The 19,203-nt window shown below is 38.2% G+C and overlaps 1 protein-coding gene across 25 annotated transcripts in view; it reads right to left on the bottom strand.

Moving 5' to 3' along the window:
- The window catches only part of szt2 (SZT2 subunit of KICSTOR complex), a 174,630-nt gene that overhangs the window by 3,434 nt on the left and 151,993 nt on the right, over positions 1-19,203 (bottom strand). For 23 of the 25 annotated variants that reach the window (XR_015492872.1, XM_087256034.1, XM_087256036.1 and 20 more), the window contains 6 exon segments: positions 15,038-15,251; positions 10,894-11,077; positions 10,504-10,626; positions 7,962-8,427; positions 3,328-3,441; positions 104-172 (listed from right to left, as the gene is read on the bottom strand). Coding sequence is in view for 22 of the 25 variants with exons in the window: in XM_087256034.1 (XP_087112160.1) it covers positions 104-172; positions 3,328-3,441; positions 7,962-8,427; positions 10,504-10,626; positions 10,894-11,077; positions 15,038-15,251 (1,170 nt within the window). In the remaining 3 variants the exon portion in view is untranslated. 25 annotated transcript variants of the gene reach the window in all.

Here is a 19,203-nt window from a genome sequence, read left to right as displayed (position 1 = left end):
CTGGAGGAAAGAGATGAGACCTTGTGCATGAAGTCAAAACTAACCATATGATTTGGTTAGCTCACATTGCTAGCTTTGTGGTGAACAACAGATTAAAACTCACAGTTTTTCCAGCTTGTGTGTCCAGGAAGACGAGCACAAAACAGTCTGTGAACTTCTGGTTGAGGACGGCCTGGAGAAAGGAGAGAGTTTAGACTCAAACTAAAAACTATAAAGCCGTCACCCTCACATGTTCATCTTTAAATAAAACTCTGATCTTCACAATCCACTGAACCCAGATTAACCTGAAGAAAACAAAAGAAGGCCCTGTTTCTTTAAATATGCAGGTGAAATCATCATCATCAGTTCAGGAATCAGCAGAAACCCACATCACCACCAATTACTGACTGAAGGATGAAGAGATGGAGCTCAATTGTCATCTGGTTCTCCTCTATTCATGCTAATTGTGGTTTGTTTGTCCCACAGGACAGCCAAGGTCAAGAAACACTCATTCTCATATTAAGCATGAGCTCTTTTCCCTGAGTGTCTGAAATGGTTGGATCAGGGATCAAAACTCTCTCTCTCTAAACCCCGCCTTTCTGAAAGCCTGCTCTGATTGGTCAGATGGTTTTGTTCTGCTTTTATTGGTCAAATTACCCTACTCTGAGCAGTCTGATGGCTCTGCTTTGATTGGTCAGATGGCTGTGCTCTCTTCTGACTGCTCAATTCTACTTTCAGTTCTACTGTGATTGGTCAGATGTCTCTAACTTTGCTTTGATTGGTCAGATGGCTGTGCTCTCTTCTGAATGGTCAGGTGCCACTGCTCTGATTGGTCAAATAGCTCTTTATTCTGCTGTCATTGGTCAGATGGTTCCGCTCTGCTTTGATTGGTCAGATGATTCTGCTCTGACTGATCAGGTGGCTCAGCTCTGATTGGTCCAAATGGCTGTGTGCTATTCTGACTAATCCGATGTCTCTGCTCCTATTGGTCAGATAGCTCTATTCTACTCTGCTTGTTCAGATGTTTCCATTCTACTCTGGGTCTACACTGCTTTGATTGGTCCAGATGACTGTACTCTCTTCTGATTAAACAGATGTCTCTGCTCTGGATCGTCAGATAATTCTGCTCTTCTCTGATTGATCAAATGTCTCTACTTTGCTTTAATTGGTCAGATGGCTGTGCTCTCTTCTGATTGATCTGATTGGTCAGATGGTTCCGCTCTTCTCTGATTGGTCAGATGGTTCCGCTCTGCTCTGATGGTCAGATGGTTCCACTCTGATGTGATTGGTCAGATGGCTATGCTCTCTTCTGACTGGTCAGGTGTCTTGGCTCTGATTGGTCAGATAGCTCTATTCTACTCAGTCAAATGGTTTCACTCTACTCTAATTGGTCAGGTGGGTCTACTCTGCTCTGATTGGTCAGATGTCTCTACTTTGCTTTAATTGGTCACTTGACTGTGTTCTCTACTGACTATACAGATGTCTCTGCTCTGATTGGTCAGATACCTTTATTCTACTCTGATTGGTCAGATGGTTCCACTCCGCTCTGATTGGTAAGATGTCTCTGCTCTGATTGGTCAGATAGCTTTATTCTACTGATTGGTCAGATAGCTTTATTCTACTCTGATTGGTCAGATAGCTTTATTCTACTGTAATTGGTCAGATGATTCCACTCTGTTTTGATTGGTAAGATGTCTCTGCTTTAATTGGTCAGAGTCTTTTATGACTGGTCAGGTATCTTGGCTCAGATTAGTCAGAAAGCTCCATTCTACTCTGAATTGTCAGATGCTTCTACTCTGCTCTGATTGGTCAAATGTCTTTACTGTTGTTTGATTAGTAAGTGGGCTGTGCTCTCTACTGACTGGTCAGGTGTCCCATCTCTGATTGGTCAGATAGTTCCACTCTGTTCTGATTGGTCAACCCAATTCAGACACATTGTGTCAACCCTATTCAGACACGTTACGTCTCGTAACAGTTACAACATCAATGGTGGACTACGTGTAAGGTTTGTGCGCATGCTCTTAGGTTAGTCTTCCCCATTGACAGTGCATCTCTGTACACCACAAACTGCTCTGCACAATAGGTTTTAGCCCTGTTGGTTTGTGCAGGAACTAAATCTGGAATCATAGGCGACACATTTTATGCAGATCGGGTTCACTTGCTTCTTTTTCATCTAGACTTTGATGCACATTGAGCACCTTTCACATTCGCAAACAGCTGCATTACTCACTACAGGAAAGGTCATATGTGAAAAAGCTTAATGGGGCACTTTAGCTGGAACCCAGTCACTGATGTCTCATAATGCACCACGGATGACCACGTGTTTCAGTGGCCTCAAGTAATCAAGTTCAAAGTCCTTCATGGGAATAATGATGTAAGAGCACTTTACCATCAGCACTTCTGGCCTGTTAATGTACTGTACTGCACTACTGTATGACAGACCAGCACCACTCCTGCTGACTTCACAAACAAACCCACAACAACATGGAATAAAGAACAGTTTAAAGGGGTAGTTCACCCCAAAAATGAAAATTTACTCATGCGTATTCTCCGTCAAGTGGTTACAAACCTTTAAGAGTGTCTAATGGACACAAAAGAAGATATTTTGAAGAATGCTGTAACCTGTCACCATTGACTTACATAGTAAGAAAAACAAAAATACTATGGAAGGCAATGGTTACAAGTTTCCAGCTTTCTTCAAAATATATTTTTTAGTGTTCAGAGTAAAGACAGTCTTAAAGGTTTAACAGAAAAGAAGATATTTTGAAGAATGCTGCAAACCTGTCACCATTGCCTTCCATAGTATTTTTGTTTTTCTTACTATGGAAGTCAATGGTTACAGGTTTCCAGATTTCTTCAAAATATCTTGTTTAGTGTTCAACAGAGTAAAGAAACTCATAAAGGTTTAACACAAAAGATATTTTGAAGAATGCTGCAAACCTGTCACCATTGACTTCCATAGTAGGACAAACAAAATTATATGGAAGTCAATGGTGACAGGTTTCCAGCTTTTCTCAAAATATATTAATTTTGTTCAACAGAGTAAAAGGTTAACACAAAAGAAGATATTTTGAAGAATGCTAAAAAACCTGTCAACATTGACTTCCATTATAGATAAACTAAATACTATGGAAGTCAATGGTGACAGGTTTCCAGCTTCAACAGAGGTTTAAAGTTTAGAAACACTTCCGGGTGAGTAAATAGTGATTTCTCTGGTGAACTAGCCCTTTGAATGTAGCCTCGGTGAACTTAAAGGGTCTTTAAAACACCAGAAAACTGTTCCAACTCCAAATATTCAACAATACTGTACATCTAAAACTCGGTTGGTAGTAAGTCTGAGTCTCTTACCAGATACTGTACGCCGCTGTCATCTTTAAAATGCCTGCAGTTTTGTGGGAAACGCGAGAGCAGAACTTTGATGAGACTCTGATACCAGGCGGGACTCATGTTCAGAAAGCAGTCCTGCAAAAACATAAACACAAGAAACTCATGTGGGTTTAGCAATGATACGAGGGTTAGAAAATCACAACTAAAAATAATTTCACACTTTTATTGAGAATTATGTGTAATCCCACTTCATATTAGCCTTAACTACTACTTACTTAGTAAATTGTACTTATTGTGATTATAATGTGCTGCACAACACTTATGAGGCTGGGTTTCGTGGTATGGGTAGGTTTAAGGGTGGGTTAAGGTGTAAGGGATGAATTTTTAAAAAATGTCTGATGGTAAATCATACTAAACGTTTACTATTTTAGGTCCTTTCGGATTACTTAAATTATTTACTAAATGCCAGAATAATAAGAGAATTTTTTTTATGTGAGAATTTTTTATTAATTTTTTAGACAGTCAAAAGTTTACAAACATTTTCTTGGTATTTTGTAGCTTTGCTTTTAAACTGTATAACTTTGGTCAAATGTTTTAGGTGTCCTTCTACAAGCTTCTCACAATAGTTTGCAGGAATTTTGTCCCATTCCTCCTGACAGAACTGGTGTAACTGAGTCAGATGTGTAGGCTGTCTTGCTCGCACAAGCTTTTTAAACTCTGCCCACACATTTCCTATAGGATTGAGGTCAGGGCTTTGTGATGGCCACTCTAAAACAACGGTTCTGTGCCTTTTTATACAGTATATGTAAACTTCTGCTTTCAACTTTAAATGTAACTAAAGAAGAAACTACATGCAGATCATTTTTAAAATATAAGGGCAATGTGAAAACATGTACATAAGTGCACTGTAATGAATTATAAATTTAAATGTAACAATATAAAGTGGGAACTTATTTTTAATTATAATTATAAAAGAGATCTTTTTTTGGCACAGATCTTTGACATTATTATTACTAATTTTACAATAAATCAAGTAGTAATCTCTGCCAGGAAATGATTATCCAAATAAATGGATTTGGCTTTTGAATAAAATGTCAATATCTGTTTTATTTAATGAAAAATATGAATATGACTTCGAAATTTCAGGTTTTGTTAAGTGGATTCACCTGCACGGATTCACCATGAGACTAACAGAAGACACTAGCAAACTAAACATTGTAAATTGCACTTTAAGTTGGACTTTAAAATAAAAACATTTCTATATTCTTATATTTTCACTAAATATTATTTAGTATCGGCGTCACGGTGGCCTAGAGGGTAGCACATTCACTTCACAGCAAGAAGGTTGCTGCTTCAAGTCCAAACACAAGCGCTAAAGGTCGATTGAATAAGCTAAATTGTCCAAAGTGTATGCGTGCGAATGCAAAGAGTGTATCAGTGTTAAAAAACATCTAAACATCTGAAGCGGATCAAAAAAGCTTTTCAACGTTGTCCAAAATCAAGAACGAGTGTTGTTCAGTAGTTTTCGGACAGCTTTGATGAATGGTGACGATCCACTTCAAATGTTGACTACTGTAATTATTTTGGTATTGATTATGGGGCAGCGCAGTGGCTCAGTGGTTAGCACTGTCACCTCATAGCAAGAACCTCGCTGGTTCGAGCCTTGGCTGGGTCAGTTTGCATTTCTCTGTGGAGTTTGCATGTTCTCCTCATGTTGGCAGGGGTATCCTCCGGGTGTTCCGGTTTCCCTCCCAGTCCAAACACAGGCGCTATAGGTCGACTGAATAAGCTAAATTGTCCGTAGTGTATGTGTGCGAATGCAAGAGTGTATCAGTGTTTCTTAGTGATGGGTTGCAGCTGGAAGGGCATGCGCTGAGTAAAACATATGCTGGATAAGTAGGTGGTTCATTCCGCTGTGGCAACCCCTTAATAATAAAGGGACCAAGCTGAAAAGAAAACGAATGAATGATGATTGATTATTCAATATTTACACCTTAATAAAAATCTGCTTGTTAAAAAGCCTTTGAGCTCCTGAAAGCCTGGATCAGCGTATTAGTGTTTAGATCAGATCAGCCTGTGCACCAAAATATTACTATTCAATCAACTAAACAACACCGAAGGAAGGCAGCGCTCACACTCAGGTGAAACTGTTAGTCATTTGCAGCAGGTTTGTGTGGGCCTGCTGTGACAGTAAGAGCACATCTCTACTTGGTCACGAGTATGGCTTTGACAGCAGTATATATCATCCCAGCGCTCACATTAGCAGTAGCAGTTGTGGCAGAGGAGCAGCCGAATGCTAGAATTGACTGAGCACTTCTGTGTGTGTGAAGGGAATACAGAAGCAAACGCCGCATGAACAGATCAGCAATCAAACGCCATTGAGATGCAGGTTTGGAAAGACCATCTGATCCTGTCACGTATGGGTGGAGGAACACAGAAGCTCAGGCTAAAAAACATCTTAATCATGCTGGAGTCAACATCTGAAGCGGATCAATAAAGCTTTTCAACGTTGTCCAAAAACAAGAACGAGCGTTGTTCATTAGTTTTAGGACAGCTTTGATGAATGGTGACAATCCACTTCAAATGTTGACTACTGTAATTGTTTTGGTATTGTAAAAGTGATTATGGGGTGGCTCAGTGGTTAGCACTGTCACCTCACAGCAAGAAGCTCGCTGGTTTGAGCCTTGGCAGGGTCAGTTTGCATTTCTGTGTGGAGTTTGCATGTTCTCCTCAAGTTGGCATGGGTTTCCTCCGGGTGCTTCGGTTTCCCTCCCAGTCCAAACATATGCGCTATAGGGGAATTAAATGTGTATGCGTGTGAATGAGTGTGTATGGGTGTTTCCCAGTACTGGGTTGCAGCCGGAAGGGCATTCGCTGTGTAAAACGTATGCTGTAAAAGTTGGCGGTTCATTCCGCTGTGGCGACCCCTAAAGAATAAAGGTACTAAGCAGAAAGAAAATGAATGAATGAGTTTTCCTCAATTTCAGAAGCCAAACATAGCTGTGCTGTCTGAAACACAGTGATGTGTGTTGCATTTCCAGTCTTTCCTGCCTGCTGTGTAATCAGATCACTAACAGCAGCCGTTAGGAACGCAATGTAATATTACAGGGCTGATTTCCTGTGCTAATCAGCTGATGTTTATTGTGATGTGGTGATGAGGAGGGCGCAAGTTTTCCACACGGAGCGCAGCATTAGCATGTTTGTTGTCAGGCACATATTCAACACAGAGCCTGAATAAACGCAATACATGCAAACACGCAGTTTTCTAGTGGTTTCCTATAGACTAAAGAGAGTGTCGGCAGGGTTTCTGATCCTACTCTCATTTCTCTTTATATGTTTTGTATCAATCACTCATTCATTTATTTTCATTTTGGCTTAGTCCTTTAATTAATCCAGGGTTGCCACATCGGAATGAACCGCTAACTTATCCAGCATATGTTTTATACAGCGAATGCCCTTCCAGCTGCAACCCATCACTGGAAAACACCCATACATTTCTATTCACTACGGACAGTTTAGCTTACCCAATTCACCTGTACCGCATGTGTTTGGACTGTGGGGGAAACGGGAGCACCCGGAGGAAACCCACGCCAACATGAGGAGGACATGCAAACTCCACACAGAAATGCCAACTGGCCCAGTCAAGGCTCGAACCAGCGACCTTTTTGCTGTTAGGTGAGAGCGCTACCCGCTGCGCCTTTATGTTTTGTAACAGCAACAAGTAAATAATAATAATAATAATAATAATGATAATAATAACAATTATAATAATAATAAATGTAAAAATCACAATTTTGTTTTTCAATTTGAGAAGTATTAAATTTAAAGTATTTTATTACTACTTTAATTAGAAAATAAATTTTAATCCTCAAAAATATGAGGCTTTGTTTTTCCAAATTTCACATGCAACTCTCAAGACATAATATATTTTCCCCCGAAAACAATAATAATAAAAAATAATAAAAAATTATTGTACATAAAAAATATTAAATAATAAACGTAAAGATTTAGATTTTTTTCTTATTTCTATTCCTTCATTTTCTTATTTCTTTAATTCATGGAAAATGCAAGTTCTAAATAAGGGCAAACTAGACTAAAAGGGCTTACTAGGGCAAATCTACAACATAAATATAAAATATTATAATATAGTGAAACAAAATAATATATATTTCTTGAGCTTGAGCTATATCTTTTTGCTATAATTAATACAAGAAATTACACCGTTCATTCCTTAATGAATCTATCTATCTATCTATCTATCTATCTATCTATCTATCTATCTATCTATCTATCTATCTATCTATCTATCTATCTATCTATCTATCTATCTATCTATCTATCTATCTATCTATCGTTCATCCATCCATCCATCCATCCTTCTTTCCATCCATCATTACATTGTTTCATTTATCCATCCATCCATCCGTCCGTCCGTCCATCCGTCCGTCCGTCCGTCCGTCCGTCCGTCCGTCCGTCCGTCCGTCCGTCCGTCTATCTATCTATCTATCTATCTATCTATCTATCTATCTATCTATCTATCTATCTATCTATCTATCTATCTATCTATCTATCGTTGTATCTATTCGTCTATCTATTCATATATCTATCCGTCTATCTATCCATCCATCCATCCATATTTTTGTGTGTGTTAATACCAGTTGTGGGTCGATCTCTCCCACTGAGCGGCTCTGCACGGCGTCCAGCAGCTCCTCCAGCTCCGCGAAGGTCAGTTTGCTGAGTTTGAGCTTGTCCAGAGCAAGGTGTTCCCCGTGGAAGAGTCTCCTCCAAAGGTTATCCCGGCGGCAGTGAGCCATGGCCTGCTCCACGCTGCCCTGGATCTGCCGGCGCGCAGACGACACCTCAGAGCTGAGCAGAGGGAACAGCGGACACAGGTAGAAGTGTGCGTCTGCGTCTGCATCTGCATCTGTGGGCTCAGAGTCACTGGTGTCCTCCCACAGCTCCAGCTCAGGCTCCGGCGTCTCAGAGCGCTCCGCTGGCGTGCGGCCACTGGACTCTCCGGCCTCACGGTGGATCGGAGGGAGCTTCTTGAATCTGCGCATGTCTGCGGTCAGACGAGGGAAGAGCTCGCGCTGACTTGTCATGATCACGTAAAAGCGCAACCTGAGAACAGCACAGAAATGCATGCAGGAAACATCAGAAGACTTAGCGGAGTGTTAAATTGTTATGCATTTTGGAATACCTCAAAACATCAAAATATTAGGCAATTCTGAGTATGCCTCACACAGGTGAGTGGGCTTGACAAACCACATGTAGAAAACTAAGGTTGTCTCGACACTGGAATTCGATACCAATCAGTACTGAAATTTTAAAAGCGTCCAATTCCCGCGAACATTTGGGCGATGTGAAGCACGTTCTTAAACACACTGGACTGTTTCAAAGTCACGTCGATCAGCTGGTTTGTCTGTAAGCTGACATACGAGTGATCCGCTGATGAATCACGGCTTTAAAACACTCCAGTGTTCCTCTATTTGTGGTTACACTCAGTAAACAGCGGTGAGTTCGGTGAACCGATGACCTTCACGGCCAATCACAGTCATTTCTGTTGAGCATGTGAACACAATGGCAAATCAGCGATGTTTAAGAACGCGCTCAACATCGCTCAAATGTTTGCGGGAAATGGACGCTTTTCCAGTATCGAGACAGCCCCATAGAAAACACACTCTATGCACCAGACACTTTCTTACTGTATCCCTCTAGAAAAAAAATATTGTGGATTTCTGAGTGTGTCTCACACAGGTAAGTGGGCTTGACAAACCACCTGTAGAAATACTCTTCTAACGATATGAACCAGACACTTTTCTTAAACTCCATCATATAACAACTCAACAAGGAAAACAATGTTTACTTGTCAATCAAGTTGACCTACTTGTTTTCTTCGACCTTAAATACCTCCTTTGCACAAAACATTGCCCAGTATTGTTTTTTTTTTTTTTTTTTAATGTAAAGTTCTTGAATAGTCTGTCTTAGGTTTAGTGTATAGTTACCCATTTGGAGTATATGTATAAGTAGATCACCGCTGTAGTATATCAGTTATGTATAGGTTTTAATATGTCCATTGTCCAAATGTTTATTTATGCATTTATGTAATATTTTTAATTTACACAATATTTATGTTATAATTAACTGTATTATTATATTGTTATAATAGGAAATTATAATTATAAATTATTTGTAATTCATTATTATTATTGTTAGTATTAGTGTTATTATTATTAAATAATAATAATAATAATAATAATAATAATAATAATAATAATAATAATAATAATAGTAATATTATAATTATTATTATTAATAATGATAATAATAATAATTTAAATAATATTGTTATTATTTTCTTCATTCTTTTATATGACATTTTACCTGCTTTTATGTTTTTTTCGCATTTTTATTATTTGTTTTTATTTTTATTTTACTTGTTTCTTTTATTCTTGTTTATGTAAAGCACTTTGAATTGCCACTGTGTATGAAATGTGCTATATAAATAAACTTGCCTTGCCTTATTATTAGTAATAATATTATTAATATTAATAAAAATAATTATATAATAATAATAATGGCGACGCGGTGGTGCAGTAGGTAGTGCTGTCACCTCACAGCAAAAAGGTCACTGGTTCGAGCCTCGGCTGGGTCAGTTGGCATTTCTGTGTGGAGTTTGCATGTTCTCCCTGTGTTCGCATGGGTTTCCTCCGGGTGCTCCGGTTTCCCCCACAAGTCCAAAGACATGCGGTACAGGTGAATTGGCTAGGCTAAATTGTCCATAGTGTATGTGTGTGAATGGGTGTGTATGGATGTTTCCCAGTGTTGGGTTGAGGCCGGAAGGGCATCCGCTGTGTAAAAACAAATGTTGGATGAGTTGGAAGCTCATTCCGCTGTGGCGACCCCAGATTATTAGGGACTAAGCCGAAAAGAAATTGAATGAAATATAATAATGATGATGCCAGAGGTAATTTTGTCTATTTTATATTTAATATTACAATATTTTACAACAAAAATGTGTGAACAAGCTCCATCTAAACAACCCAGGCTATATCATGTCTCTCTGATTACTCAGTTTATTGATTGTTGTATATGTAACCGTCATTATGAAATCATCATTATTGACTACTGTAGCCCCAGTATGTAGAGATACACTAATGCTGTGCTGTATTGTGTGTATGTGTGTGCATCCTGTACCTGAGCAGGTGTCTCTCTCCTTCAGTCTGCTCCTCAAATGGAGCTGCATTATGACACACCAGCAGAGACACGTCAAAATCATCATGATGACGTAAACCCTCCAGATCTTTAAACGAGCCAGAGCTAAACGAGAAGCAGAAGTGGTAATGAGCAGCTTAAACTGATGCTGTATTTAAAATGGACCCCTATAGTGGAATAATTTTCATGTACAGTCGTTGTTTATAGAGCAAGCAGTTTGACCGTCTATTATTCCTGGTCATTTCGCCCATAGTAAACTGAATAGGAAGTTCTAAAACCATCACGAAAAACGAGTGCACTTCCACATCGCAGACTAAGGTCAATAGAGGATGACTTTGTATACAGACTAACAGTGGAGTGAGGAAAACACACCTGTTCCAGAGAGCAACGAGCGCATACTCATGCAGATCTGCACTTGGCGCCCCCTTCCTGTTCTCAGAGGACACTGCAGCCTTGGACATGCGTAGCGGCTTCATGCCGTAAGTCCCAGCGTGATCAGTGATATAGTTGTACAGCTGATGAGCCGTGATCATCCCTGTCGATATCGAGAAACTCCCTGGTGCACATATTAAAAAAGTGAGCTGAATTAGTTTTTTTATTCATTTATTTATATTTATTATTATTTAAATTATATATATATATATATATATATATATATATATATATATATATATATATATATATATATATATATATATATATATATATACATATATACATATATATATATATATACGTATATATATATATACATATATATATATATATACATATATATATATATATATATATACATATATACATATATATATATATATACATATATATACATATATATATATATATATACATATATATATATATATATATATATACATATACATACATATATATATATATATATATATATATATATATATATATATACATATACATATACATACATATATATATATATATATATATATATATATATATATATATATATATATATATATATATATATATATATATACATACATACATACATACATACATATATATATATATATATATGTATGTATGTATGTATGTATGTATGTATGTATGTATGTATGAAGAGTTTCGTTGCAAAACAAGTTATATTTTGGAAAATGTTGGTTATTTGACATTTTTATTTAAGACATCAACAGTCAAGGTTATTTACAATTTTTGTACATTAAACTATCACTTGAGCCAGGAACACAATATTCTTCAAATCCAGGATATTTTTTATTTAATTTTATGTCCATAAATAGTTCATAAATAAGTCAAAAACCATGCCAAAATGAAACACATCAATCTTAACATTGTCAAACATCTTAAATCGGTTAAAAAACTATACATCAAATATATGGAATAATAGATACAAAGATTGATTATTAATAATAAGATTCTGAGTTAGATTTGGCCAGAGTGTACACAAAACAACACAACACAACTTTTTATTTTTTGCAAAACGCTATATCCACCTTATGCCGAATTCAGACTGCATGATTTTCAAAGTAGTCGTTTCACAGATGTTTTCACACTGCATGATTATCAGGGGTCTGTTCTTCGTACCTCGCTTAAATGATCTAAGATGATTTGGCAGATCCTGGATCTTTTAATCTTGATAACTGATCTCTCGCTAATTTGGTTCTTCAAACAAGTTCGCGAATCAGATTAAAATGTCTGGATGAACTGATCTGAGATCGCTGCGTGTGTTGTGAAGGACAGATCTATCGATCCTCGAAATCATGATCAGCAATGCAGCGATTGGCTGACAGCACAGCAGCGTAATGACATCATCTGATTAATATTCAATTATCCATGTGAGCGAAATTACATCAAATTAGCAGTAAACGGCTTGTTAAATATGACACGCAAGAACTTTCCACATTTGTTGGGAGCTGCAGGCTTTACACTTTCATGTGTCAAGACAAGAGTATTCATCATGTATTTCAATGCAAATCAATGTATTTAGTTCTACATTTAGAAAAGATTTTCTTTATTATTGTAGCCGTTTTTTAATCGGTGTAAAGAATAACTGGTTGTTTACAAAAGCATTTTCGTATTGGTAAAGGCGTCTGCAACTTTTGTGAAGCATCAAATCACTGGCATATTAACTATCAAAACATGTTTATGACTGCTGACATGTATTATTGCTTTACAAAAGTGACATATTGTGCATTTCTATTATACACAATTTGTACTAAAGCGATCTAAAAAGTTAATATCAATAAGTTTTCTCTTTGCACCAGGTGGCAGTCTTTGTACTTTCATTTCGAGAGTGCAGATTGTATAGCCTACGTTTTATTAATATGTATAACTTAATTTATTTTATTAATGACTATAACTTTATATATATAGTTAAAAAATATGTACCATTTTCCCAAGTGTATATAACTACTACTGTAAGAAAATATCAGAATTCGGAACATACTTTCTGTATTATCTTTGCTTGAACTGAGCCGATCTAATCCTGTTTATATGAATTGAACCTGCTCCCGATCAGGTTTGACCTAGCAGAACTGTTGCTATGACAACAACTCTCGGATCAGCTTTGAAGAACGAAACGATCCTGGATCGTGTCAAATCGTCAATATCCAAATCCATCTAACTGAGTAATCCACGTACGAAGAACGGACCCCTGGGCTAGCGTTTTGTTGTTGCTTTGTTTATGCCGAGTTCAGACTCCATGATTCTAGCCCCGATTTTGCAAGACGGATCAACGTCAGGGGCTTTCACATTGCATGACTTTACAATAGGAAGAATCGCCAACAACTTCGTCCAAACTACAGTACGTCTGACAGCCAAAAACACTGAAGAGCAAATCAAATGATCTGCAGCTTCACAAATAAACAACATTATAAAAGCCAACAAATACAGTTGTCAAAATAATTCGCCCTCTTGTGATTTTTGTTTTCTTTTTAAAATATTTCCCAAATGATGGTGAACAGATTCAGGAAATTTTCACAGTATTTCCTATAATATTTTTTTCTTCTGGAGAAAGTCTTATTTGTTTTATTTAGGCTAGAGTAAAAGCTGTTTTTAATTTTTCTAAATTATTAGCCCCTTTAAACAAGAGTTTTTGGATTGCCTACAGAACAAACCACCGTTATACAATGGCTGATACAATGTTTTGCTGTATCAGAAATGCTCTAAACTGAAGACTATGAGTGGTCAGGCTTTTTCGTTCAGTGCGCCTAAGATATGGAATGGCCTACCCATCAGCATCAGGAATGCTGTTTCTCTGAAATGTTTAAAGAAACTTAAGAAGACTCACATTTTTACCGTTGCTTTTAACTTAGATTGATTATTTTTGTTAATTTTATTATCCAATTGTACTGAGTTGTTCATATTTTATTGTTTTGTTTTTTTAACTGTTTTTATAGTACTGCTTTGTTTGCCTTGTATGCCTGTTAGCGCTTCGAGTCTGAGAAAAGCGCATCATAAATAAAATGTATTGATATTATTATTATTACAATGACATGCCAAATTACTCTAACTTTAACCTAATTAACCTAGCAAAGCCTTGTTGCACTTTAAGCGGAATATTAGTATCTTGAAAAATATCTAGTCAAATATTGTGCTGCAAAAATAAAAGAAATCAGTTCTTAGAAATTAGTAACGTGTTGAAAAAAATCTCTTCGATGATTCGCCCTCCTGTGATTTGGGTTTTCTTTTTTTGATAGTTCCCAAATTATTTTTAACAGATTCAGGAGTTTTTTTACAGTATTTCCTATAATATTTTTTTTCTTCTGGAGAAAGTCTTATTTGTTTTATTTAGGCTAGAGTAAAAATAGCTTTTCATTTTTTAAAACCATTTTAAGGTCAAAATTATTAGCCCCTTCATCCAAGATTTTTTGGAATGTCTACAGAACAAACCACCGTTATACCATGGCTGATACAATGTTTTGCTGTATCAGAAATGCTCTAAACTGAAGACTATGGGTGGTCAGGCTTTTCCGTACAGTGTGCCTAAGATATGGAATGGCCTACCCATCAGCATCAGGAATGCTGTTTCTCTGAAATGTTTAAAGAAACTTAAGAAGACTCACATTTTTACCTTTGATTTGAACTTAGATTGATTATTTTTGTTAATTTTATCATCCAATTGTACTGAGTTGTTCATATTTTATTGTTTTATTGTGGTCTTTTTTTACTGTTTGTATTGTTCTGCTTTGTTTGCCCCTTAAATAAAATGTATTATTATTAATATTATTATTATTATTACAATGACATGCAACTTTAAACCTAATTAACCTAGCTTAGCCTTATTGCACTTTAAGCTGAATACTAGTGTCTTGAAAAACATCTAGTCAAACATTGTGCTGCAAATATTGGCAAAGATAAAAGAAATCAGTTCTTAGAAATTAGTAACGTGTTGAAAGAAATCTCTGATAAAAAGAAATTAGGGAAAAATATACAGGGGGGCTAATAATTCTGACTTCAACTGTACATAAATGTCTATAATAAAGTTCTTGGGTGTAAAAAAAAGGTGAAAGACTCTCACCCTGGAAAACGTGGTTGCGTCCGAACTTGGGTATGTCTGGGTGATGAGCGATAAAATCCTCCAGGAAGCCGGTCAGCTGATATCCCTGACGGAGGGTCATGTGACACCCAAGCAGATACTGGTGCACCACCCGCAGGTGGAAATCATAGCTGAACGAGTGAACATGCATCAGGTCCCGCACTTTATCACACTCTTCAGTGAACAGCATGGAGAGCTGGAGGACACAAACACACTCACGGTTATTGAGGAACACAAAAAAACCTCCAAACAGCCTACCAAATCAGAAATCCCAGAGGAAATCCATCAGGCTTATATTAACAATGCAAACTGCAGACGCTCAGATTAAAAAAAGAAAAAGAGGCATTTCAACACAAGAGTCAGAGAAAATGTAAACCTTGTCAGAGACCAAAACGTTTTGCTGCATCATTTTTATCATAAATAGATAAATAGATGAATCCAAATACTGTTATTACTCATTAATGTGATATAATTGCTTCAAGCTGTATTAAATACAACACAAAAACCCCCAATGAAACTTTACAATTTCATTCATTCATTTATTTTCCTTTGCCCCTTATTTATCAGGAATCACCACAGCGGAATGAACCACCAACTATTCCAGCATATGTTTTACACAGCGAATGCCCTTATAGCCGCAACCCAGTACTGGGAAACAGCTATACACCCTCGCATTCACACACACACATACACACACACACACGCACGCACGCACGCACGCACGCACGCACGCACGCACGCACGCACGCACGCACGCACGCACGCACGCACGCACGCACGCACACACACACACACACACACACATTCATTTTCTTGTCGGCTTAGTCCCTTTAATAATCCGGGGTCGCCACAGCGGAATGAACCACCAACTTATCCAGCAAGTTTTTACGCAGCGGGTGCCCTTCCAGCCGCAACACATCTCTGGGAAACATCCACACACACATTCATACACTACGGACAATTTACACACACACACACACACACACACACTACAAGTCAATTTAGTTCATCCAATTCACCTATAGCGCATGTGTTTGGACTTTCAGGGAAACCAGTGCACCTGGAGGAAACCCACGCCAACACGGGGAGAACATGCAAACTCCACAAAGAAATGCCACCTGACCTAGCCGGGACTCGAACCAGCAACCTTCTTGCTGTGAGGCGACAACGCTTTCCACTGCACCACTGTGCTGCCCACGATCATATTCTACATCCTTAATCATACTTATACCAAAAGCTACTACTCTATTAACTATTAATAAGCAGCAAATTAGGAGTTAGAGGTCAAAATCACAGCTAAAACACCTCCAAATAAAGTGTGAGCGAAAATGTCATTTAATTGTAAATGGCGATAATGAGGCAAATGACTTGTCATCTGAAACCGGTGTCGTTTCTGAATGAGACTGTTATAAACGTTATATCTGATGAACAAAAACTTGAATCTGGGGCTAAAATCCGAAGCGCACAGATGCTGTTGACAGATTTGGCGAAGCTCAGCCAAAGACCCCTCAGTCCTGACGAAACTAATGTGAAAGCAACTGAACCTCAAAACCTTTAGCAGAGCATCTGCGATATCAATCAATGTAATAATCGTATCCGATTTAATTAAAGCTCACATCAAAGCTGTGCTTACAAAAGCATTATCGGCAAATGCAGATGACTGCAGAGAGAGAAAGCAGGAGTAATTACAGCACAATCCTGACCGCCTAAAACACACGCACACAGGTCTTATAGAAGCCAAAACCTGCTGTATTTCCACAGACAGCAGCAACCGGCCAGTGCAATTGCAGCTTTCATCCAGCAACATTTTGCACGTCAACGTTTTGAAATCTGCAGGTGGAACATTTGAGTGAATGTCCTGAAGATAAAACCACTCGTCCACTTTCCTCTCAGTCTGCATGAAACAGCTTTTAGAAACAGCTCTGTTTACATTCTGCTGTTGTGTTTGCATGCACGATGCATAGAAAACCCAGTTAGACCCTAGACTAGAGCTATTCAATTAGTTTGTGGGGGCCAGTTCAAAAAAGCATCCCAAATGAGAGGCCGGAGAGATATCACTTGCAATATGAGTGATGACAACAGTATATAAGAGCCCATATGTTGTATTTTTGCTCCTTAAGACACCCACGTTGGCTTTTTCTACATTAAAATGTTCATATATTGTATTTTGAAACAATATAATGTCAGTGCATTGTATAATGTGACTTTTTTTTCACAAACATATTCAAATGTTGTATTTCGAAGGACAAAAAAGCAGTGCATTGCTCAAGTAGGCTTCTTCCACATTCAGACACATTCATAAGTTTTGTTTTGAACTGCATAGCAATTATGGATGCAACAATTATAGATTTTGCTTGTACGATTACAGTATATAGTCTGAAGAGTAATCATGCTTTCACGGTTATCACGTCTAATGTAAATCTAAGCTTTATATTAGGTATTTAAATGAACGGTTGTTATCATCTGCATTCATACATACATAATCACTCAACCTAGGCTCATTGTGAAAACGTAGTCACGTGGACGTTTTTGGAGGCCTCGAATTATGTAGCTGGAGGTAGGTATGGCTGCAAGTCATTTGTTTAAGTGAACACTACGGGGCGGTATGACACAGTTCCTTTTGGCGCTCACTGGCTGACCGCTTACCTCCGTGTGGAGGGCTTTCCCGCCGCAACCAGTTTGTCCAGTTAGCTCGTCGTGTACGTCAGCGTACTTGAGACGCAGAGAGGAGCTGACCTCGACGACAACGACTGGGTTCGAGTACGGGGAAGAGCGGTTCCAGAAATCAGGTAAGACAAAAACAGAATCCAAAAAAGGAAATGAACGAGTAAACAACAGGGTGAGAATGTGGTTTAATCTGAAAACTGGGTAAAAATCAGATGAAGGCCTTTCTTTTTCTGGACAACTTTTGTAAACCGTCACTTGGGGGTTTAGGGAAGTATGTGGATGAGCGGGTCAAACAGTAAAATTGGTTGGGTTTAGGGAAGGAGGAGGGTGGGTCAGTCGATTGGCCGGTCACCCGGTCACTCATTCAGTCGGTCGACAGCCGCCTCTGGTGGGTTTACGCGAGAACATCGCGGGCGTGAACGGCATTCGCGAGAGACATTTGAGATATAAAAAAAGCGCACACAGTAGCCTCTCACAGATTCGCGAAAACAAAAACTGCAAAAATACGTACCTCCCGGGGACATATTTCGCACTCATCCACGGGACTACGTTTTCAGAATGAGCCTGGGTTGTAATCATTTTAATAATTTGTAATAATTCACATTCATTAATTTGTAAAAATCTACAATGTGAGATGTTTACTACTTGGTGAGTCTGACAGCCGCGAGCGCATTGCTTTGCTTACACACGCATATTGGCATATATTCTAATATTGGAAATGACGAACTAGCACATGAAAAAGGCGGGATATATGAACGGCCCGCTGCTATAGTTAATCCAGTGTGAGTACGTATTCTTGGTGTACAAGCTTGGAACTTTAAACTAGCACATAGGTGGCACAACTTCGTTTAGTTGCAGCAGTTTCGTACCCTGAAACGTTGAGAAGCCTTTAAGCTCAAGTATCCAAATGTTACTGACTGCTCACGCCACTCGCTTAATATCAGAAGACTCAAGCTCTGCGCAGTCTTCAACTGCAGCTCATGCTGTATTGAACAAACGCACGTCATTTCATAACTATAGCGGCCGTTTTTTAACTGAACTAAATTTATTTTTGATGTCTTGGTCACACTATTTGAAGGGCCAAAATAAATTGCGTCACGAGCCAAGTTTGGCCCCCGGGCCGCCAATTGAAAAGCCCTGGCAAAGGACGTTAGTCTTGCTTTTGAATCTGCCACATTGCTGACACATAAGCATTTGTAGCTCCGCCCTCTTTGAAAAAAGAGCAGAATCTCATTTGAATTTAAAGCGACAGTCACCAAAATGCACAATTTGGCTAAAAGCCTAAAAGGTTCAGTTTCCGAGAGTTATTAAACATTATCTGTGTGATATTCTGAGCTGAAACGTCCCATACACACTCCAAACACCAAAGGCTTATTTAACATCTTGTAAAAAGCCACATAATAGGTCTCCTTAAGTCATTCTCCAATGTATTGAACACTATGAACAAAAACAAACGGTCCACTTCAGCATGTCTGAACGAG

Source organism: Danio rerio, chromosome 6 (assembly GCF_052040795.2).
Source record: "Danio rerio strain M-AB ecotype USA chromosome 6, GRCz13ab, whole genome shotgun sequence".
NCBI classification, from domain to species: Eukaryota; Metazoa; Chordata; class Actinopteri; order Cypriniformes; family Danionidae; genus Danio; species Danio rerio.
Note: the sequence above shows the minus strand (reverse complement) of the source record. Positions and strands in the feature narration are given on the sequence as shown.